This window comes from Bufo gargarizans, chromosome 1, assembly GCF_014858855.1.
Source record: "Bufo gargarizans isolate SCDJY-AF-19 chromosome 1, ASM1485885v1, whole genome shotgun sequence".
Taxonomy (NCBI): domain Eukaryota; kingdom Metazoa; phylum Chordata; class Amphibia; order Anura; family Bufonidae; genus Bufo; species Bufo gargarizans.
This window is the reverse complement of record NC_058080.1, coordinates 652,019,221-652,043,641: the sequence shown is the minus strand read 5'-3', so window position 1 is coordinate 652,043,641 and position 24,421 is coordinate 652,019,221. Positions and strand designations below refer to the sequence as shown.

Below are 24,421 nucleotides of genomic sequence, written 5' to 3'. Positions count from 1 at the left end.
TGTTAACATTCATCTAATTTGTATGGCCATCTTAAAGGTGTTGTCTCACTTCAGCAAATAGCCTTTATTATGTAGAGGAACTTAATACTAGCCAGTTACTAATGTATTATTATCCATATTGCTTCCTTTGCTGGCTGGATTCATTTTTCCATCACATTATACACTGCTCGTTTCCATGGTTATGACCACCCTGCAATCCAGCAGTGTGGTCGTGCTTGCACATTATAGGAAAAAGCTCTGGCTTCTCTGGTAGTCGGGTCCTTGGGAGTGGGCCAGTGCTCTTTCCTATAGTGTGCAAGCACGGCCACCAATATTGGATTGCAACCATAAAAACGAGCAGTGCATAATGTGATGGAAAAAGGAATCCAACCAGCAAAGGAAGCAATATCGATAACAATACATTAGTAACTGGCTTATATTAAGTTCCTCTACATAATAAAGGCTATTTGCTGAAGTGAGACAACCCCTTTAAGAAGAAATATACTGATAGAATATGAAGAAAATTTCTGCAGATCTTTACTACAGAGCCATGCTAATGTACAATCTTGGAACTCATACACATACACCTTTGATGGAGTAATCCTCAATTGATCCTCTAGTGACATCTGTTTAGAAATAGATATGGTACATACATAGAGACATATAAACCAAGGAGTCTGCACAAAATTATTAAATTTAGCATTCGTCCAACTGACGATGTTAACATACAAACTGATATATAAAAAGAGAACAGAAAGAAGTAGAGAGAACGAAAGTGCTCACTTGCATAGCATGTAGTTTTAAGAGACTGCTTTCTAAGATGTAATTGCATACTTGCTCAGTGAATATCAAACTGGTATTTTCTTACTAAGTATACTGCATTGGAATTGTACGTTATACAGAAACCTGAAATAACATCCACAACATTTATGGTACAACTAATTTATAGGACCTTGCAAAAATAACCCAACAGAGATAGAAGTCGAAAGAAAATAAGTCTATCTTTAAGCAGCACAGGTATTTACCACATGATTTGAGACAATTTACAAGAACAGGAAATTGCAGTTTAAAACTATGAAATGCAGTATAAAAGTATAATTGTTTGGCAGTAACTCCTGAGAATAAGGAAGCCATTGAATATTGTATATATTTTGAGTAATATTTTGGCAAGAGGCCTTTACAGGCTACTGAAACAACATAATAAAATCCAACTTTATTTCACATTTATTGTAAGACTTTCCACATTTTTATAGGAATCCATAGCTGGAAAGTCAGATACGATAAACAGTATGATTTTGATTTGTGTTTAATGAACTTTTTGTTTTGGCTTTACAGATAGAAAAAATATCACAGAATCAGTTTCTGTCAAGCTAATATTACCTACAGAAGCTATAACACAAAGTACCATAAAGAAACTGGATGTCCAACCAGTTAAAGTGACACCAAAGCCCAGAATACCTACAGTGCAACCAGCTGTAAAAGAAACTGTTGTGCAATCTACTTTTCCAGTAAGTTCTGTGCAGGAAGCTAGCAGTCAAGCAACTGAAACATCAACTGAGTCAGAAAAAGGCCCCCTATTGCTCATACAAGAACTAACATCATTGAGTCCTGTGACGTCAGAAGAAGCTGCATTTCAAGAAGAGGGTGACACAATTGCACAGACTTCAGATACAGTGGAACCATCACAAAGCACCATCTTAGAGAAAACTGCAGAAATTGAAAGTATTCAATCAATTGATGACATAAAAGATGATGTACCACCATCTGAGGCAAGTCGTGAGGCCACAATTGAAATCCATGTTGTAACATCAAAACCAGAAGACACTGCAGAAACTTTCAGCACCATTACATTGACTAAAGAAGTCCTACACTTAAGTTCTCACTCTCCCAAAGAAACTCTAGAAGCTAAAAGCGCAGAAATTATTCCAACAGTTATTCTTCCACATGAGATTACTGAAGACAAAGACGAAATACCTGCTTTATCAACTATTGCATATTCTAGCAGCTCTGAGTCTTTCAGTGTATCAGGAGCAAGTTCAGAGCAGGTTAGCTTGACTACAAGGGACTCATTGACACCACAAGAACCTGAGGTCCCCAGTATCCAGCCTGAGGTGGATGTATTCACAGTGTTCAAACTCTCTCCTGACACAAGCAGGCCATCCTCAGAAGAAGATATCACACTATCTTATGAGAAAGAGACATCTGCAAGTCAAGTTACAGAAATCCCAGATATAGATACAGCCACATCATCAAAGCAATATGTGGAGTTTACAGATAAAGTAGAAAAAGAGCCAGTATTGACTTCTGAATCTGAAACTTCTACTGACCAGGTTTTAACTGCAAGAGAACAATATCACACTACTAGCATACCCAAAGAGGTCATTGCAGAAACCGAGAAGCCATCACCAAGTGAGACAGTTGCAACTGCAACATTGTTTTCCCCATTTGATAAAACTGAAGGGTCTGGAATAATTGAAGTAGATACTTGGTCTAAAGTGTCCATTTTGGATAAAACAGAAGAACCAATTTCAGTAGCTCCCAAATATTTTACTACACAAGAAACTTTACAAAAAGATTTAGAAGATGTCACTGTGGTACCTGGAGAAAAAACAGATGATGCAACTATTTCAACTGAAACATCATCTGCACACGTGATCCGGACATCTGAGATATCTGTTCAGTATGCACCAGTATCAGAGAGTAAAAAATCATATACTGTTTCACCCACAACATCTGAAATTTTAACAGAATCATCAGTTACAATGGAGAGTTTAGTATCAATTAAACCACTAGACTTGACTTCTGAAGGAAGTGGCCTAGGACAAGAAGGAGAAACTCCAACTGTAACAGACAGAATCCAAGTTACAGCAGGGAAAGAAATTGTTGCTGCTATCACTACAGAGAAACCTACTGAAGATGAAACCACAGAACGTTCCATCACCATCAGTTCCACCGTGCCCGTTAGTGTCACAATCAAAATGGCTGATACAGATTTGCAGTCAGAAGTTGAAGGATCATCAGAGGTAGAAGACAAAATAGTTGTTGGCACGGTAACACTATCAGCAACAGAGCTTCCACACAGTCAGTATGTTACTGAATCTGTACCATCTTCATCAGAAACTCCTACTGTCACTAAATATTCTGATGAAGGTCACAAATTAGTTTTAACAGATGTTCCGTTATCTGCAGTGACTGATACAATACAAATTGCAGAAGGAAGTACTGCCTCTGATGAGACTGTAGGTCTGCATACAACTTTATTACCTCCACCCATTAGTACTCAAAAACCAGTCTTGTTTAATGTAGAACCAGATGAAGACACTAGTAAAGGAACAATAGTGATTGAGGAATCAGTTTCTCCTGTGAAAACCACCTCTGAATATGATATGACAAGTATAAAGGCAGAAGGAGAAATTGATTCAGAATTTATCTCAAGTGCTGATAAACCTTGTGAGGAGTCTAAAGATGTGTCAACAACAAGTTCTACAGAAGATGATATTCATGTTCCTCCAGCTATCAATGTCATTGTTGTTGATGTTCCAGAAAACTACACAGGTACAATTTTTCCTCTTATTTGAATCTCACGTAGTTTACTTTCATAGACTTTTCTATTTAAATCCAACTGTGCATAATATATTTTAAGAAAATTGTTTATTTCAGGAATGCTATGATTGAACAGTAATGTAAAGAAATCCTCAAGCCTCAAATTTGACTATGCTTGAATCATGTATAGTCAACATATCCGATGCTCTCCCCTCTGACCATGCTGTCGTTTTCCTCTATTCTTGTCCCCTGTTGTATTTCCTTTCAGGAGGGCTGCCTAAACCTCCCACTACAGAACACAATGGAAAAGTCTAAGACATCCGTTTCCATTGGTCTTGGATGGACCAGCCAAGGTGGACCAGCACCAATAACGTAGAGAACAACATCCAACTTTACTACAGTGTTCTGAATGGGAAATTCTGTGAAAGTGGCAGTCCTCTTCAAAATAATCTGATGGGGGACCCTAACAGAGGAGCAAGAGTAGCATGGAAAGAGGAGCAGGGGGTGACAGGAATCTTGACCACATGTGTTATTTATATTGTCAGGTTTTTGGTTTTGACAGAATAGCTGCTTGAAAGGTGATTTACTTTGGATAGAATATGTGGTGAAATTTTGTTGGCTCCTAGTTCATATAAAATGAAGCATATATTTATAGCTTCATAGCTTACACAGTTTACATGCAGGTGCATGTGTTTATAGGTAAAATAAATGCTCCAGAATCCCAATGTGGCAGATACAGGATTAATGCATGTGTAAAGATTAATAGAGGATGGGAGGCTTGGATGACTTGGTTATGTTTTGTATCGACCATGTATTTAGTATGTGTCTTGTATTGTGCTGTATACACTAGCAAATGTGTAAGCATTTTATAGGGTAAAATATAGGATTTCATTCAAGTACTGATGGCCATGTTGTATGTAGTCATTCTCGTCTAGGGGAGAATAGCTCTAACTTATAGCCCCCACCAGAGTATTGTATGGCAGCACATGGCGTCTCTGCTGCTTGGTACTATGGAGCACATCATAGATCAGTATATATTTTTACTCCATATATAACCTTGCACTAAAAAGCCTATTTAAAGTGTTTTTCCACAAAAAAACATACACATCACATGGATTTGATAGGCCATACGTTTTTTTTTATCGGTACAGTAGTGGTTAAACTGCTGTAACACCAACCAATTGCAACAAAAAGGTGCAGGATCCACAGTTTCTTGTGCTTTATAGAAATGCAAAATAGCTAAATGTGCATACATGGTCAATTCAGGGAACCATGGACCCCCAGTAATCAGACATTAATGACATAACATGCCATAAATGTTATTTGTGAGAAAATCCTTTTAAGTCTTCTAATTAGGACTATAACAGGTGATGAACACGTTAAGTAGCTGTTAAGGTGCAGAAAAAGTTTTACAATGCTTGGAGTTATGTTACTGGCATGCCTCGTATAGTCCTGGCGTCTGAGGGGTATTTAGAAACTTGTCACTACTGGATTTTACTGACTCTCCCACCATAGAATAGATTTCACTGGGACACTGGATTGGATTTACGGCTTAGACAAAAACGTTCATAAAACGGGCTGAATAGACCAATTCTTTTCTTCTTACCGTGGTATTGAAAATGCTTAACAAGCCGAAATGTCTTTTATGAGATCACCCGTCTTCTTTCACAAGTTAGTCGTTTCGATAGTTTCACCATATTTTAGCGTCTTTTGTAGGCTTCCTTAGAGACAAGGATGTGTGGCCATTATACAACATACAGTGCTTAGAATACATACACAATCCTTCCAATCTTTTGTTTATTGCCAAGGAAACACGCAATGTTTTAGCAGTGATTACACACTTGAAGTATTATTCTTTAATTCCTTTTACACCGGGACTGTATAGAGCCCACCACTGCTCTGCAATTGTCTGGTGGCTTTCTAAGTGTAATTGGACTGCATTTACCAACATGGCTTCTGACAAAGCATGCCTTACAACTCATGCAGAGAGAGATTTGTAAAACACTTTTAATATGAGCACATCCATCTCGATAAGGCATTTAAGTCTAGAAAAAGGATCTACTTTTCAACTTTTTTTGGTATGAAAATTGTTGGTTTTAAGCATTGGCAAATGTTTAACTTTCTTAAAGGAAATCAGAGATGAAATGCATATAGGCATAACTAACATGGGGTCTATCTGGGCGTAAACACGTCGCCTTTCATCTCACTTTCCCACAGTAGTGTCGGTACTTTTCATGCCTGAGATGCTTCGTTTAATATTCATGTCCAGGTGAGGACTCTGAGGTGAGCTTCTCAAAAGCAATTACCACACGTCCAAGCCATTAGCCTGGAGGATGGGAAATACAAATGTGAGCTCCCCTTTGAAATCAGAGATGAATTGTTTAAAATCTTTGACGGCTGTTTTCATTGAGTAGCAGTTTCCAGAAAGACATTATCATTCTTTACAAGCTGTCAGAGTTCAATGGCTCTTCACACTTGTCAAGTCAGAGTGCAGTGTATTACATGGGAAAAGTCACATTGAGCCAAATATACCAATAATTATATATAGTCAAGTTCTAACAATCTCCTTAGTAAACACACTTTAAAATAGAATAATAATAATAATCTTTATTTATATATTGGTACCATAGCCTCAGCACTTTACAATTCAAAGGGTTCCTGTACAAGACAAGACATCTCAAAATTACAGGCTACTATACAACTGATACACTAGTAGTGAGGTCCCTGTTCACAAGAGCTTACAATCTATGAAGAAATAAGGGTGACACAAAAGGTAAATTGATTAAAGTGGTCCAACAATCTTTGTACTGGGCAGATGGTAAACGAGGAAGGGTCAGTTTAGGGAACATGATAAGCCTATCTGAAAAGATGTGTTTTTAAGGCATGTTTGCAAAGGAAGTTGGGAGTTAACCTGATTGTCCAGGGCTTTGCCTTCCAGAGAGCATGTGCAGCTCGTGAAAAGTCTTGAAAAGGGGGTGAGAAGTTTGAATTATGGAGGATGTTAAAGAGGACCTATCATGGGTCCAGACATTATGAAATAAGTAGGGGGCAGCATATCAGTCAAAGTGAACAGGGGCCACAGCGGGGGAACGGAGCGCCTGACAGACAGACTATTTCTTTATATTTATATTTTATGGTTAACAAATCAAGACACTACATTTAAGTCAATAAATCCCAACCTCTTTACCATGAGGTTACCCCTGTAAAACACTTCCCTTTTTATGAACCCATAAAACTACCCTACCCCTAGTATAAAAGTAATAACTCGCAAATGTCTTGTAGGTAATACCTAATGAGTTGACAAGGACCACCTGGTAGAGAATCACTGTCACTCACCGACATTGAGTAAGGACTCTGAACCATGAGAAAAGATAACTTAAACTGAACTACAATATAAAGTACTATGCCAGCAAGGGACATTGTTTCTTTTGTAATTTCTCACACTTGAGAGACTTTCTGAGGTGTCTCTGTGTTCTTGATGTCTATATGCCATGGAGTTTTGGAACAATTCCAGACCTAAAATTCATTTTTTTTTTCCAGAGGTTTTGGCTGTTGTTTCCCTGCTAATTAGACTTTCTAAAAGGGCACATGAGATTACACCAAACAATTAGTAATGTGATCTTTTGAATACAAAAATCCCACTTCATAAGATGGTGCGAGTTTGTCCTAGTTAACTACACATCTATAGGAATAAAGTGCTTCCCAGGTTATAAAGCCCCTGTGGAAAACAGATGTCAGCATGTGCTATATCTACTGACACAGGTGTCTGTTTTGCCTTCCAAGCCAATAATCTATTTAAACTAGTTCTTGCGGGAAGGGCGTAATTTAGAAACACACCGCAAGAAGAGACTAAGGGTTATTGTGTTTTATAGAGACTCTTGTGTACTCCTATGTATTAGCCTAGCAGTTGGGAGATAATAAGGTGACTGCCCACCCACTTAGTGTGTTATTTTATGGGTTTTTTAGGCATAGTATTATATGGTCATTGTATTCAGATTTATAACAAATTTCAAAATTGAAAATCATATCCAGTATGTGTGTGGAGGGTTATAACAATCATCTTCCGCTTTGTAAACAGTTTGGAATAATTCTCTAAGGGCGCAGACAAGATGTAGCTGCTGTCTGGTCAAAATGTGTCTGAGAAACACTCTGACATGTGATTTTATTACACATCTGCCCTTTTTAAAGTAATTGTTAATGTTTGTACCTTTTTCCAATTAAAACTGTTGTTGCATTGTGGCCACGTTTTAACCTAACAGTGGCTGCCATATAAGCTTTTTATTATTTGATCTCTTTAGAATAGTTTCACCACCGCCACCTCAGAAGAGATCAAGGGTAAGAACCTCTACAGTATTCTGAGCTCAGCTTGGAGTAACCTCCTACCGCTGGTGTGGCAAGCAGTGATTGTGCGACATCTGTGCCAAGCTTGTATGTGCAGTTGGTGGAAGGAGATACAGGACTGAATATGAGGCCTTCCTACCCTCAATCTCTTCTGAGGTGGCGGTGGCGAGTCCCTGAGACCTCTGTGTTATGATTGGAAGAAATGTTTAGCGTCAGAGATACAGTGTGAACAGCAGCATTAGACCTGGTCCTAATCTCTTAGTGCTCTGTTTCTTCCATTAGTTGGGCGGATCGCTGCCCAACTAATCATATATGTTTATTGAAAATTCTAGTTTACTTTTTAAGTAAAAAAATGAAACAAACCAAAGTTTTACATTAGTCATGTAAATTAGGAAGAGAGGATGATGTTGCAGACACCTCACCTCATTGTTTGACAATGTTGTCTGCTTTGCTACATTGCCTTTGTTCGTCATGTTTGTTCATAGTAAATATCACACTTATTAACTTCATTAACTATATTTACAGTTCATTGGCAATAATACAGCCATATATGCGTGTACATTAACACATTCACAAGCTAAAAACATTATTTGTTTTTCTACAGGATCAGTGGAACATCTCCTTCATAAACTGGGTATACCAGAACACAATGCTACCGATGATTCCAGTCAATATCCTTTCCTAGAATTTTTACCGCCTATTTTAAGTTCTTCTGAGGAGGAGACAGATTGTGACAATTCAACTGCTGTTGCTACGTCCCCATCTTTAAAGTTTATTAATGGAAAACAAGAAATTACACCAGAGCCAAAACACTCAAAAACAGAAGAGGCTAAAGGAGAACTGATTGAAAGTGTTACACCATCTTTAAATGCATCAGTTATTCAGCTGAGTGAGGTTACTGAGCAAAGTGTACTTCAGACAGACACACCAGAATATACTTCTGTTGAAACTCAAGAACCTGAAGCAAGTGGTGACATAGACATTAAAATTAAAGACTTACCAACTACTCAATCAATTTTACAAGTTGAAGACTTGACATCAAAAGAGCCTGAAACATTATTTGAAGCTAGTTCTACACCCAAGTTGTCTATATTCACGGTAAAATCATCGGGCGATGCAGAATCTGATGTTCCTCTAACAACCACTGCTAAGCCAGTTATTGAGAGTTTGAAACCAGTAACGACAGAAGGTGAAGACTTGACATCAAAAGAGCCTGAAACATTATTTGAGACTAGCGCTACACCTAAGTTGCCTATATTCCCGATAGAATCACCTGGTGATGCAGAATCTGATGTTCCTCTAGTGACCACTGCTAAACCAGTCACTCAGAGTTTGAAACCAGTAATAGCAGAAGTTCAAAACTTGACATCGAAAGAGTCTGAAACATTATTTGAAGTTAGTTCTACACCCAAGTTGCCTATATTCACGATAGAATCATCTGGTGATTTGGAATCTGACATTCCTCTAACAACCACTGCTGAACCAGTTATTGAGAGTTTGAAACCAGTAATTACAGAAGGTGAAGACTTGACATCAAAAGTGCCTGAAACATTATTTGAAGTTAGTTCTATACCCAAGTTGCCTATATTCACGATAGAATCATCTGGTGATTTAGAATCTGATGTTCCTTTAACAACCACTGCTAAACCAGTCATTGACAGTTTAAAACCAGTAACTGCAGAGTTGTCCTTTAAACCATCTCCAACCCATGGACTTTCTAAAATTGTAACACAAGACTCAAGTTCAGTATCAATCCTACCTACAACTAAAATTATTTTAAAAGAGGATGCTTTATCAGTTACTGATTCCCATGTAGAGCTAGGAGTTGCAACATCTGGTCCACTGAAACTTAAAGAAGTCCCAACTGCATTTCTCCTTCCGGAAGGTTCTGGTGATGTGGATGAGACCATCATTAATGTAACAACACCGGTGCAGGTATTTAAAGACAGTGAAGAACATACAACACAGGCCACCAAGGATGCAAATATTATCCTGTCTGCAGTAGTGCAAGACTCTCTATTTTACAGTACTCCACAACCCTTTGAGGAAGTTGCAGAATCAAGTACTACAGTTACGGAAATAAGGGAAGAAGAAAGCATTTTAACTAAAGCACCAGAAAAATTGTTGTTTAATGAAACAGAGGGGTCACCTTTAGATTTATCTACTGTAGAAATACATACTACTGAAATGAGTCAAACAGTAACAAAAACTACTTCTCTTGAGACCACCATAACAAGGGGGAGTTCAGTAGATGGTGATGCTGCAGGTGAATCCATTTTAAGTACAACATCCCAGGTTGAAACAGAAAGTATTGATACTGATTCCACAGAAACATCTTCAATAGATGTGAAACATTCTATAGAAGTAGAGAAAATTACTGTTATACCTGCAAAACCAGAAATACTAACAGATAAGGAAATATTAACAGATGCCATTACAGAATCCTCTATCACTATAACTGAACAGGCTGTAGAGTCACAACCTCCAAAACATACAAGTGCTCAGACAATTTTTGATACCGAAGCCTCAGGAGATATAAAAGAATCAGATGAGGATATACTAGCTACAGCTGCACCAACAGGCATCCAATATGAATTGCTAGATAAAGAAACTACAACAAAGTTTGAACCGCTGGATAAAGATACTGAAACAGAACGAGATCATGAAACATTCTCTACCTTAGTTCCAAAGACAACTGTAAAAGATGGTATATATGGTGTATTTGGATCAGGTGATATTGAATCAACCACTGTAGATGATGTCATAATATTTAGTACTCCAAGAGCAAAACTCACTGCAAGTGATCATAGAACATCATCTGTAGAAGAGACTTTTACTCCTAGGGTCACAAAAGATTCAGTCTCAGATACTATCACCACCATATTTCCTTTCGCAATTGAGGGCTCTGGAGAGGAGGTAATTTTTACTACTAAGCCTTTTGAAGTTGAAAAAAGTGAAGCGGACACTTCCGAAATCTATGCCACAACATCTTCTATTACTTTTGAGGAGCCCAAAAAATTATCATCTGAAACAAAGGAAGACTTTTTTGGTTCTGGTGATTTTCATTCAACTCCTGATACTAGTTCTACAAGCCCTCTGAAAGAACTTCAGTTTGAAACAGAGACAGAAAAGTTGTACGAAACAGTATCTAGTTTACCATTATCACTTTCCACTGTAACATCTGAATCCCCTGAGAGTGATAAAATAGAAGTCACATCATCACCTGCTGTTTCCGATACTAAAGCCACAGTTTCTATCACCACATCTCCATTTGTTCAAGAAGGCTCAGGTGAAGAAGATAAGGCGCTTACAGTTTCATTTATAACCAGTTCTGAATCTGAAACAAAACCAGAACTAGAAGATACTACTACAGTTTTGCCAAGTATAGAAATATCTAAGAGTGCAGATGAATCACTAACTGAATTTGAACTAGAAACATCTTCAACTAAGACACCACAAGTGATTATTCAGTTAAGCACAGGAGAACCTGGATTATCAGGAAGCTTGGAGTCAAAGCTTACAGCTGTGTCCACCATCAGTCCTTCAGAGGTGATCACAGAGATCAGTTCTCAGCTGAAAGCCACTAGCGACACAGCCAGCTCTGAATATGGCTCAGGTGGAGATGAGGCTATTCTGTTTACAACCTCTTCAATTAGAACAAGTACTGAAGGTGCTAGTGCTATGCCAAGTGAGGAATCCATACTAAGCTTGAAAACACAAACCAGCTATGCCACTGTAGACATAATAACTACTGGTTTACCATTTACTGATCTTGGGTCAGGAGGCTCAAGTGTCACTTTTGAAACTTATTCAAGTAAACCTGAAACAGTTTTCTCAACTACAGAAGTGGAAGATTTACAAACTTATACCAAATCACTCCAGCTAAAGGAACAGATCAGCACATCACAATCATTTGTTGACTATGGTTCTGGAGTAGAGGAAGATTTGTTTAGTACAACTGCTCCCAGTGGTGAAACTGAAATAACACAGACCCGGCAGCCACAGCTTTCTGATCCTGTTAGCACAGAACATGAAAATAAACTTGAAACAGGCTCATCTAAAGTGGAGATAGAAACAAGTAGCGTAATCACAGATGAACCTGAAGTCATCATAGAGCATAGCACTGCCTCAACTCTTCAGAAACTCTTCAGCACTGAATTTCATGATTTAGGCTCTGGTGACTTGGTAGAGATTTCACGTGCTGTACCAACATCAGCCATTGAGCCTGAAAAAGTATCTACAGTTAGCTATGTTGATAGCCCTAAAACTGTAGAACTAATTCAGCTGATTTCTGAAAAATCTGAAACATTACAACCTGAGCACACTTTAAAACCAGATATAACATATGCAGTAGATGTGACTGAAACTACCAAGGTTTATACTGATGAAAGCACAGCAACCTCAGATTATATACCAAGGAAACTAGAAAAAACTGATTCTCATTTTGATGGTTCGGGAGAGGAGTTAGAAACACGCACAGGTTCTTTTATTGAAACCTTTGTTTCAGAAGAGCATGTTAGCACAGTAACTCTACCTGCAAGAAAGACTGATTTTGTTAGTGATTTGCAAGATTTAACCCAAAAACCAGAGGTTCCAGTATCACTAATCAGTCTTAGCCCCAGCATATCTCAGCTATTAACAGATAAAACAAAGTCATTTACAGAAGAAGTTTGGCAAACCAATGTGGTAACCACATCCCCTATAAGTGTTGAAGATGAAAAAGAGTTCATGATTGGTACAGGTAAAACATCTAGTTTAGAAGTAATAGAAGAAAGTACTATTAGCATATGGGGTCTCTCACACCTTAATGACACTATAAGCGAAGTAATTAGTTCTACACCCGTTCCATCTGAATTTATTGTGGATGATAAATCTAGTACACAATTTACAGAAGAACTTCAATCATCTACTCTGGAGTCAGATGATAGCTTAAAGGCAACTGTCACTATATCTCAAGAAAAAGTTGTTTACACTGAAAAATTTGATGTTGAAGGCTCTGGTGAATTTGTTTCTGATATCCGTACAACACCTGCAACAAAACTCTACACTTCAACACAAGTGGATCTCACTGATTTGAAATCAACTTCACCCAGTAAAGAAGAAGACCAAGAAAGTATCACACCTAGTTCACAACACTTGACTGATGACCATTTTCCAGAAAGTTCAACCTTGGATTTGCCATCAGCCATACAGTACACAGCTGCTACTTCAGTACCACTTGAAGAAGTTACTGATATGATTGTTACAGTGAGTTCTGAAGAAACAGTTGGTCATGATATTTATGTTACAGAAACTATAGATAAAGGTACACATTCATGTGTGCAATCCACAGCTGAGCCAGAGAGAACAGAACCTACAGAGCTGTTTACAGAGCAAACTTCTGGAGATGATATAATTACTGAAGAACCAATTGTTGCTAAAGTTACCACTCTTAGTTCCATTAAAACAGATGGTGAATATAATACAATATCTCCAGAGACACTACAACCATATGATCTAACTAAGCTTTCCACTTCACAAGAAACTGATGTTTATGTACAAGAAGAACTAAGTTCTGGAGATGAGACACATACTGAGGAACCTATTGTAGTTAAAGTTACCACTGTAAGTTCAGTTAGTGCAGATGCTGATTCTACTACAATATCTCCAGAGACAGTACAACCATATGATCTAACTAAGCTTTCAACTTCACAACAAACTGTGGTTCATGTACAAGAAGAACTAAGTTCTGGTGATGATACACATACCGAGGAACCAATTGTTGTTAAAGTTACCACTGTAAGTTCAATTAGTGCAGATGCTGATTCTACTACAATATCTCCAGAGACATTAGAACCATATGATCTAACTAAGCTTTCAACTTCACAACAAACTGATGTTTATGTACAAGAAGAACTAAGTTCTGGAGATGAGACACATACTGAGGAACCTATTGTAGTTAAAGTTACCACTGTAAGTTCAGTTAGTGCAGATGCTGATTCTACTACAATATCTCCAGAGACATTACAACCATATGATCTAACTAAGCTTTCAACTTCACAAGAAACTGAGGTTCATGTACAAGAAGAACTAAGTTCTGGTGATGATACACATACCGAGGAACCTATTGTTGTTAAAGTTACCACTGTAAGTTCAATTAGTGCAGATACTGATTCTACTACAATATCTCCAGAGACATTACAACCATATGATCTAAGTAAGCTTTCAACTTCACAAGAAACTGAGGTTCATGTACAAGAAGAACTAAGTTCTGGTGATGATACACATACCGAGGAACCTATTGTTGTTAAAGTTACCACTGTAAGTTCAATTACTGCAGATGCTGATTCTACTACAATATCTCCAGAGACATTACAACCATATGATCTAACTAAGCTTTCAACTTCACAAGAAACTGAGGTTCATGTACAAGAAGAACTAAGTTCTGGTGATGATACACATACTGAGGAACCTATTGTAGTTAAAGTTACCACTGTAAGTTCGGTTAGTGCAGATGCTGATTCTACTACAATATCTCCAGAGACATTACAACCATATGATCTAACTAAGCTTTCAACTTCACAAGAAACTGAGGTTCATGTACAAGAAGAACTAAGTTCTGGCGATGATACACATACTGAGGAACCTGTTGTTGTTGTTAAAGTTACCAGCGTAAGTTCAGTTGGTACAGATGCTGATTCTACTACAATATCTCCAGAGACACTTCAACCATATCATCTAGTTGAGCATTCAACTTTACAACAAACTAAGGTTCATTTACAAGAAAAACTAAGTTCTGGTGAAGAGGCACATACAGAGGAACCTATTGTTGTTAAACTTACCACGCTAAGTTCTATTAGTACACATGCTGATTCTACTACGATATCCCCAGAGACACTACCACCATATAATCTAGTTGAGCTTCCAACTCCACAACAGACTGAGGTTCAGGATGCCACATTAAGTGAGATGACAGATGATTTATTTGTCATGGAAACCAGAACAATCACAAGTGATGATGATTACCAGCAACAAACAACACAATTACCAGTGAAGGAAAGTAGTGTTATCCAGTTCACAACAGCTGGAGCAGTAAGTTCTGATGTCGAGAAAAAACCCACTGTGCTTCTTACTGATATATTTGAGGGTTCAACAGAAGGATCTGGCTTAGAACAACCTTCAACAGCTACAGATGCAACCCACCAGCCAGATCAAACAAGCACGTTTGCTTCTACATTTCCTGTTTCCACTCAGAAAGATGGGATATCAACCAGCTTACCAAGTTCAGAAATCACAGAAGGTATTTCATCCACCATACTAATAATTGTTAGCAAGGATTTGGATGAGGCAACAACAGCTGACTTAAAAATAACTGAATTGCCAAGGATTAAAACCACATTGGAATCAGCTATAGATGAGCCTAAAGTTGGCCAAGAAACAACAGAAGCAGAACAATATCCCACATTTAGTGAAGAGACTAAGCAGGTCAAGGTTCAACCTACACCAAATATTCTTTCTGTTGAGGACTTTAGTCAAATATATGAAGACTTAACAAGTGTAGGTGCTGAAGAAGACAAAGTTCAGTCCACCTCAGCAATTACATCTATTGAGCACTCCACTGATTCTGCAACAGTAGAGGAGAAACTTGTCACAGATCTGCAGAATGTGGATTTTGTATCTTCAGCCAGTCCTAAAGTCACCACTGAAATAACTAAAGGTGAATTATTTAGCACAGAATATTCAACAACAGATACTGATGTTGTGGTTGAAACCTCTAAGCAACCAGAAGTATATGTAACGGAAAGTATAAAGGAAATTGTCCACTCAACCGAAGAACCTAAAGATCCCGTCACTGTCATTCTTGTCAATGGAGCATCAGATTACACTGGAAAAATTATTCCAAGTACTTTACCTTCCTCCGGCAATGAAACTGACCATGTTGTCATAGGGCAAGAAGCTAGTGCAGATATTACTGCTACTTACAAACCAGTAGGCTTTCAGTCAATTGATGCAACAGGAAGCCCTCCGGAACCTGAAGAGGGGGCTACACCTGGTCCTTCATTGCTGATTTACTCTACAGAAAGTATTGCGGTAGTACCAGCTGACCCAGATTCTCCTACCTCTCCTCAGCCTGGGGAGCAAATTCAAGAGACTGAAATAGTGGAAACAGGAACTGAAGATACTCCTTATGAGAGAGTAACACCACTTCCAGATCTTGACATCCAGATTTCTACTAGTAATAACGTTGATGGAACTGAAATTCGCATAACAAGTAAGAGACAAGCATACTATTTTATTTAACTTTTATTAACATTAGTATTTATGAAATGTTATTCTTTTAGTTTTCATCCTTTTGAGTATAGGTTTAGAACATACAGTTAGCATCCAGAATTTACCCTGTGTGGGTGATTGCTCTTGAACTCTGTGTGTGTATGTATATATATGTGTGTACAGTGTTCATTAATAATCATTACATCCTGTGTGAGGACAGTATTAACGTCAGTGCTGTAGTCATTACCATTGCTTGCACAGCTTTACTGGCAATGTTTCTCACTGGTCTCCATCCATATGTGCTCTATTGTGTATGTATCTATGCATCTCATTAATCAAGCAATTGCATTTTAAATTGAAATTTCTACTGAATTAATTTTAGGCTAAGTGGTAAAGTTGGGAATGACGTATCTATGTATAATAAAATAAAAGCATAGCTGCTACAGTTGCTGTTGGTTTATGTGAAACATATATTGTATAATTTATATTATGAAGTTTAGTAAATTGTAAAAGCTTTAACTCATACAGTATTATACCAAAAGTCTTGATATTTCCTCATTGCAGCCCAAGATCCTTGCAGGATAAATCCTTGTCAGCAGGGAGGAACATGCTATGCTCGTGGGGCTTCTTCATATGTCTGCACATGCATGCCTGGATTCACTGGAGAGCTATGCGAAATCGGTATGTAAAGGAAATATATATGTGTAGCTGCTCAGTCACAAATGGACAGGATTTTAAAGGGTTATTCCGATCTTAGTTTTTTGTTATATCCACAGACTATGCCATAAATATGTGATAGATGTGGTCCCACCTCTAAGAACCCCACACCTATCTACCATTCTTATATTTTATAGGTAGTAGTATACAACAACAATAGTAACGAGCCTTATAGAGAGGCCAATATAGAATGCATCTATGCATATGTAAGGTTTATTAAAGAGAATGTTTCATTGTGTCGCAGGGCGGTCAGTGGTTACCCTATTGCTTATGTACTGTCCCAAAATAGTACTAGTAGATCTCCAACATGGATGTTTTGGAGCCAGTCACTTCCCACAAACTTCTTTATTTTTTTTTCAGTTTTTTTGTTTTGTTGTTAAATTACCTGATAGACCTTTTTTGGTGCCCTAAGTGTGCGATGATAACTAAGCTTAAAATGCAATTAAAAAAGGATGTGCAGATGTGTTTTGTAGATGCGGTGCGGGTCCTCAGAATACCGCTGTTGGGGACAAGGAACCCCTGTCTAAGTGCTCATACACACGAATGTATTTTCTTTCCGTGTCCGTTGCGGTTTTTTTTGCGGACCGCATGCGGAACCATTCATTTCGATGGGTCCGCAAGAAAAAACGGAAATTACTCTGTGTGCATTCTGTTTCCGGATGTCCGGATGTTCATTCCACATAAAATAGAACATGTCCTATTATTGTCTGCATTACGGACAAGGACAGGACTGTTCTACTAGGGGCCAGCTGTTCTGTTCCGCAAAATACCGAATGCACACAGACATCATCTGTATTTTTTGGGGATCTGTGTTTTGCAGACCGTAAAATACATACAGTCATGTGCATGAGCCCTAAAACTGATCACACATAATATCACCCTACAGGGGGATACAGGTGAGAACACTTGTATGATGATAAACTACTATGCTTCCATCTTTTAAAGCATTCCTCTTCCATTTCAGAGATTTTCTTACTAAGTCTTTTCCCATATCTGTTGGTGTCATAATACTCAAATTGTCAACTGTCCAGAAGTATATAATGCGAATAACCACCAAGTTCTTAGTATGTTGAATGTTTGGCTTCCATAATGGTCTGGATTTAAATAAGTTTTATATTCTTGGGAAGAGATTTCTTGTCACTATGCAGGATACCTCCATGAGGAATATGTCCCCACTAATAGAATTGTCTTTTTAGTCTTACCTGTTTCTAACTCAGCTTACCTTCTGCAGACATTGATGAATGCCAGTCAAACCCCTGCCGTAATGGAGCTGCTTGTTTTGATGGCATTAATTCGTTCAAGTGCATGTGTCTCCCCAGCTACAGTGGAGCGCTTTGTGAACAAGGTAAAATAATATAAAAGTCATCAATTATTTCATATCAGAAATCTTTTTTGTAAAAATGGCTTGTCAATGTTCGTCATATACTGTACATGCCACATCTGTTTCACTTCAGACTGTGAACAGCTTTTTAAAGTAGGCAGTGTCACAGTGTAGTTCACTGTGACATGGGTTGCCGTGTTTCTCACTTTCGTAGCTCCCGGGCGTACTGGCTGCAGTGGTTTCCGTGTAGCTGGTTGCTTTGACCTACGTGTTGTTGCGGCAGACTTTGTGTATACTACTCCTAGTGTATCCTTGATTCCCTCCCTGTCTCTGTTCTTTTAGTGTCACAGTGTGGTCACTGTGACACAGGTTTTTTGTACTGGCTGCGGTGGACTCCGTGTATGCTGGTTGCCAGAGGCAACGTCCAGTACTGCAGCCTGTGCTTTCACTTCTGTGATCATACAGGCTCCCCTCCCTGTTTGGTTCTGATGAGGTTACTGGTCTTGGTCTGGCTGTGGTCACTAGGTGCTCTTTATATTCCTGTGAGCCTGGGTTTTGGGCTCAGTCTGTCTCCATCCTTGCTAGGTTCAGGACCTGGGTGATTCCATCTACCCTGTTTGTGTGGCCACCTACTATGTCATCGAGGTCGCCTAGCCTGGTTCTGTGTCTGGTTTGTTAGTGTCATGCATCGTCTTGCATGGAGTCCAGACATTTGCATGTCTATGCCTTTGTGAGAGGGTTCCTGGGTTCTCCGTAGGGAGCACATCGAGTTTGTGTGCAGCTCTGTCTGTTCGCTCATGGACTAACTACGCATGGGGAACAGGCATCTGCTAGTCCTGTCTAGTATGTCCCTGTTTTGTTCACAGCTCTGTCTGTTCAGCCATGGATTACATATGCATGAGGAACAGGCATCTGCTTATCTTGTCCTTGCCTTCATGAGAGGGCTCCTGGGTTCTCCGAAGGGAGGGCATCTAGTCTATGTGCAGCTCATCCTGTGACTGCCATGCAGGGCCGTCTTTACCAAGGGGCAAAAGGGGCAGCTGCCCTGGGCCCAGTTGCTCCTGGGGGGCCCAAGGCAGCTGCCTCTTGAGCCCTGCTAGCTACTGCCCCGGGTGTCAGGCTACACAGGCATCATGATCGTACTGTGTTAATGATCTTAATTCTAGGACCTTAATGAGTTTTGCTCTAGGACCTTAATGTCATCATTACCATGTGACCAGTAACCTAGCAATTACTGGTCACATGGCTATGAGGTCATCACAGGTCCTACTGAGTGTTCCAGAAGTTAACTGTGGAGCTTTTTTGTGTAAAGATTACATCAGAAAAAGGTGACAGGGGCTGTTATGTTAATATACTGTAAACTACTGTATAGTGGGGTGCTGTATACTGTGTGGTGGGCTGTATATTGTGTGGTGGGCTATATATTGTGTAATGGGCTGTATATTGTGTGGTGGGCTGTATACTGTGTGGTGGGCTGTATACTGTGGGGGGCCTGTATAGTGTGGGGGGGCCTGTATAGTGGGGGGGGAGTGCTATACTGCTGTACTGTATAGTGTGGGGGGCTGTATCGTGTATAGTTTGGGGTGCTGTATACAGTGAGGTGTTGTATTCCGTGAGGTTCTGTATACTGTGGGCTGCTATACTGCTCTACTATATACTGTGGGGTACTGTATAGTGTGGGGTGCTAAACTGCATACTGTGTGGTGCTGTATACTATAGGGTGCTATACTGCATACTGTGTGGTGCTGTATACTATAGGGTGCTATACTGCATACTGTGGGGTGCTGCACTGTAACACTAGGGTGAGCCGAGCCCTGGTCTCCTTCCTGCAGAGCGGTGCCCACTTCCAGCCCAGAGCACTGATCCTGAGCCGCTGGAGTCTTCTGAACTGGAAGTATTTACAATCATTCACTGGACTCTACCAGATGTGTGGATTTTTTGTGTGTGTGTTGTGGTGGAGGGCGTGATTGCATGCTAAGGTGTGGGAAGGCGGGATCCAGGGGGCCCAAGTAAATTTTTGCCCAGGGTCCAATCAATATTAAAGACGGCCCTGCTGCCATGTCAGTCTACATGGGGTCCAGGCAGCTGCTTGTGTACTGGTTCTTGTTTGTCCTGTCTTATTGGTCCTGTAAGATTGTTCGTGTTCCAGTCCTATTTGTGTTGACTGCTGGTGCTTCTCCAGCAGTCTCTGCAGTGCAGCGGGACCATCCTGGAGGTGCAACCAGTGAGCCTCAGCTAAGTTCATCCCTAACATCTGAGGCTCTGTAAAGAACGGGGCTCACTGCGTCTCTGCCCTCTGGGTTTGCCCCCTAGTAAAACTGGTGGACTTGGTCCAGTGGTATTTCTTGCCACTGATCCCTTACCTGCTGATCCAGGTTCTGCCTTACTGTCATGTCTTGCCTCTATTTACGCTGTGTGCTTGTGTGTTTGTCTCAGATATGTTTTAGCGGTGGTGGTTCCTCATTAGAACGTGACAGCCAGTAGTTCATTTGAATGGAGAACCCTTAGGCCCCTTTCAGACGAGCGAGTTCTATGCTCTGGACTCACATTCAGATGAATGCAACAGTTGAACACCCCGATGATCACTCTGTGGAAGATCTAACTTCAGTTCAGCAGAATTGTGGAGGTCGGGATCTTGTAGCAGTAATTTGGATGAACCTTAATCTTGGTTTTGCATTGGACTTTAGGTTGGAGAGGCTTAACAAGCAAATTCAGCTCTGCTACATCTTTGTATTAATTGTGGTGACCCCTTTAGCTGGCAAAGTAGGAACATGTTGATTAAAACTGTCCAGTGCTTATCAACAGATGAAATCGTTGGTTACAAAATGCAACATTTTATTAGAAACACTTGTTTTCAAGTGGTTAGTTTCCAAAAAACATCTGTGACATTTGGACCGCTCTTACTGTACAGCCCAGAACACTTAACCCTGTATTTACCCCCTAGACTATTTCCAATACGATGATATATTACAATTTCCTAATATAAAGTGCAGTCCAGGAATACCATGTCACCTGTTGTCCTGAGGGGGATAGCTCCACGTAGCAGGAGTTCATGCTGGAAGAGAAAGAACATCTTTATTTCATTCAACACTTTTCACTTAATGGATAATTAGACTTGATTAAGGATGCCGACTCATGCTATGCTTTGAAGTTTCGGTGTGGTGCATCGGTCACATAAGAACGGCAGATGTTATAATGTGCTAATAGCCATGGATCGAATAGAAAGTCACCTGCTTATGGCTTTGCTCGTTGCTAGGCAGTTTCTTAAACATATTCTGTTCTAATTTATTTCAAGTATTCCATAAAATCTAATAAATGATTTCAATGTAAACATTTTTTTACTGAACTAATCGAAGGACATATTCATACCTTTTGGATTTGCATATTGCAAATCTAACATGTATCATACTACATGGTCCATGGTAGGAATCCACATTGATGCAGATGTGCAGCAGAATCTCAAGAGGCCCCTATTGTCATCTGCAGGGGCCAGTCCTCCACATTTCCCTGCAAAATAAGTAGCTACTACGAACTTATGTTCTCAGCAGAGACCACATTCACATGTATGGGATGCAGATTGTCATTGCATTAGACATGGATTTTGGGGCTGTATCTGTGCCGAAAGCTGCATCAGATCCAACTCATGTGAGTGGACCCTAAGGCCTCTTGCCCACGACCGTATTCCCTCTGAGATATATATGATTCCGTGAGCGGCATTAATTGTGCGCATGGGAGTAAACAGCATCATAGATTACAATGATGCTGTGCAGTCGGGCCGCCCGAGGGACTATTGTGACTCTGATCATATGAGTACGGGACAATAGTCCTGTGGGCGGCCCGATGTGCAGAGCATCATTGTAATCTATGATGCTGTGTACTCCCGGGACATATGGCTCGCTCATGGACTGTATATCTCGGAGGGCATATGGTCGTGGGCGAGAGGCCTGAGAGTCAGCTGGCATTGACTTTCAACTGATGTTATCATATTAAGGGCATATTGAAATTTCTCTCAATTGTGATACTAAATGGGACCAGAGATCAAAATCTGAACAAGATGAGATGTTGCAACATTAAAACATCTGCCACAAATTACAGATATTCAGCAGTTAGAAAAAGTAAGTTCATTCCCAGTTTGCATTGCCGTAAATGAGAAATTATCCCATCGGTGACCCCCATGATTGTACTGACAACCATTAGGTACAACTAGTAGCCAGCAGGTAAATCAATTTTACAATTAATAAGATGGTTTGTAACGGACCAAGTAAATTATTGGTGTGTCTGCAGACATCTTAAAGGGATTGTTCACTTCAGAAATTCCCTTTCATTCAGCAGGTCTTTTAGTGGCTAGCTAGTCATGAGGCTGTGTGAAATTAAAGGGCATCTGTGTAATTCACTGCTGGTCTACGGGAGTGAAAACTGTGGGCAACCTCTTTAACTGAGATATCCCATCATATAAGGATAACGCGGACCAGCATCGCTGCTTCCATAGATGGTTAGAAGTTTCCTATTGTATCATTTAGTAACAGAATTCTTGGTTCCTCATCTCTGGATTTATTTTTTCCTTTACTTGATGGCTCTGCAGTGGTTTGGGAATCGAGCAAGGTATCCCCAGCCAAATTTCCATTCTGCCAGACAAAATAAAGCTTTATTAGTGATGTAGACACTCTTGTCTGGCAGGAGACTACATTTTGCCGCGTCAGTCCTGAATTCATTGGAATGAAGGAACTGCCAAGTAGATTGATCATGTACCACGTTGTACCACAGGATGGGTGTGGGTTAATACTTAGATTAACTTTTACTACTTGCAATTTGGTCAGACTGTATTTCACGTGGAACAATAAGTGTTTTACGTCTCTAAGCTGCGTTCACACCTAGAAGTGTCCTGAATGATCTCATGCTGAAAACCGACCAGATCCTAACACAGCACTGACATAAATGATAAATCTCTTAGCTTTCTATGATCGGCTATTTCTTCAACTTTTTATAGACATGTTACAGTGCAGGACAAAAATATAAATCATGTTTTGCTGTTTTGCATTATTGTAGACTACGTTCTGTAAAATTTGCCAAGCTTGCAGAATTTACAGTATCACATAGTATCAGCTCTATGTCCCGGCGGCAGATGGGAGCTGCGCTGGCGAGTTTAAGTGCTACATTTGCAAAATTCTACTACTGAAGCCATCACTTAACATTACAAAGAGAAAGAACACAGGTGCAGGGAATATAATAGAGTTCATATTAGTGGAGTCGACACCAATAAACCAGCACCAGATAGCTCTGTCAAGGCTTTTGACAAGCCAGATGTGACACAATGTTAGTAACAGGTAGTAGACAACCCGGCTGATATCAGGCTCCAAAATTAGAAGGCACTTGTGACAGAATGCTGGCTATGTTATATGGTATTGTATGTGCAGTCTCTGCACTATAGATATCAATGGGAATCTATGGGATTCTTAGAAATACTGCCTGGGATTCTTTTCCACTTAACATGCAAAGGCATAGCTTGCACTCCAATGCATAGCCTGACACAGGACCGCCTCAGCTGTCATTGGTCATTAATACAGTTGTGCTTGTCTCTGAATATATGACAGATATTTTGGTTCATCTTAGGGTCCTGGGTGCATTTACAATTGCAATCACTGCACCCCATACATTACATATGTTACATTCCTGATTTTAACATACATAAACATATCAAGGGGTGCAGAGGTTGCATTTGCACTTTCATCCTAGACCTTTGTAAGCATGATCAACCCTATTAAATCAGGCTTATTGCTTGGTAGGGTTTATCATGCTGATTAAAATGATACATTTCTTTTAGCTTTCTAAGTAAAGAAAACCTCTAAGCATAGAAAACTCGATAATGCAAGTAGTGTATATGATGTGTACATGCTATGACAAAGCTCTAGGACACAGCTCTGCCCTCAGCATGCTGATTCCTAGCCCTGTCAATCAAGGGGAGGGGGAAGTTTGCAGAGAAAAAGGGGATGTTACAAAAGCGGCTCCAATGATCCAGCCTTGCCCCCCTAGTACTCAATTGTGCGCATTTGCATATGAATAAAAACATAGATATCTCTGCAGATGTTTAACATGCAAAACAAAGGTATCTTTTTTATCAGCATGATCAACCCTACCAGTGGTGTACATAGAGAAGTAAGAGCCCCATAGCAAGCGTCAAACCAAACCCTCCACAGAGGACAGAAGGGTTTCTGCCTAAATCCTTTTCAATGACCCTTGGGCCATTTTTCCACTGTCTTTTTTGCTAAAAGT

General features: G+C 39.6%; 1 protein-coding gene across 1 annotated transcript in view; it reads left to right on the top strand.

Moving 5' to 3' along the window:
• VCAN (versican) overlaps positions 1–24,421 on the top strand; it is a 97,417-nt gene that overhangs the window by 42,846 nt on the left and 30,150 nt on the right. Inside the window, exons 7-10 of the mRNA XM_044276014.1 lie at positions 1,315–3,534; positions 8,468–16,114; positions 16,678–16,794; positions 18,062–18,175. Of these exons, the coding sequence (XP_044131949.1) occupies positions 1,315–3,534; positions 8,468–16,114; positions 16,678–16,794; positions 18,062–18,175 (10,098 nt within the window). The remainder of the gene's footprint in view (positions 1–1,314; positions 3,535–8,467; positions 16,115–16,677; positions 16,795–18,061; positions 18,176–24,421) is intronic.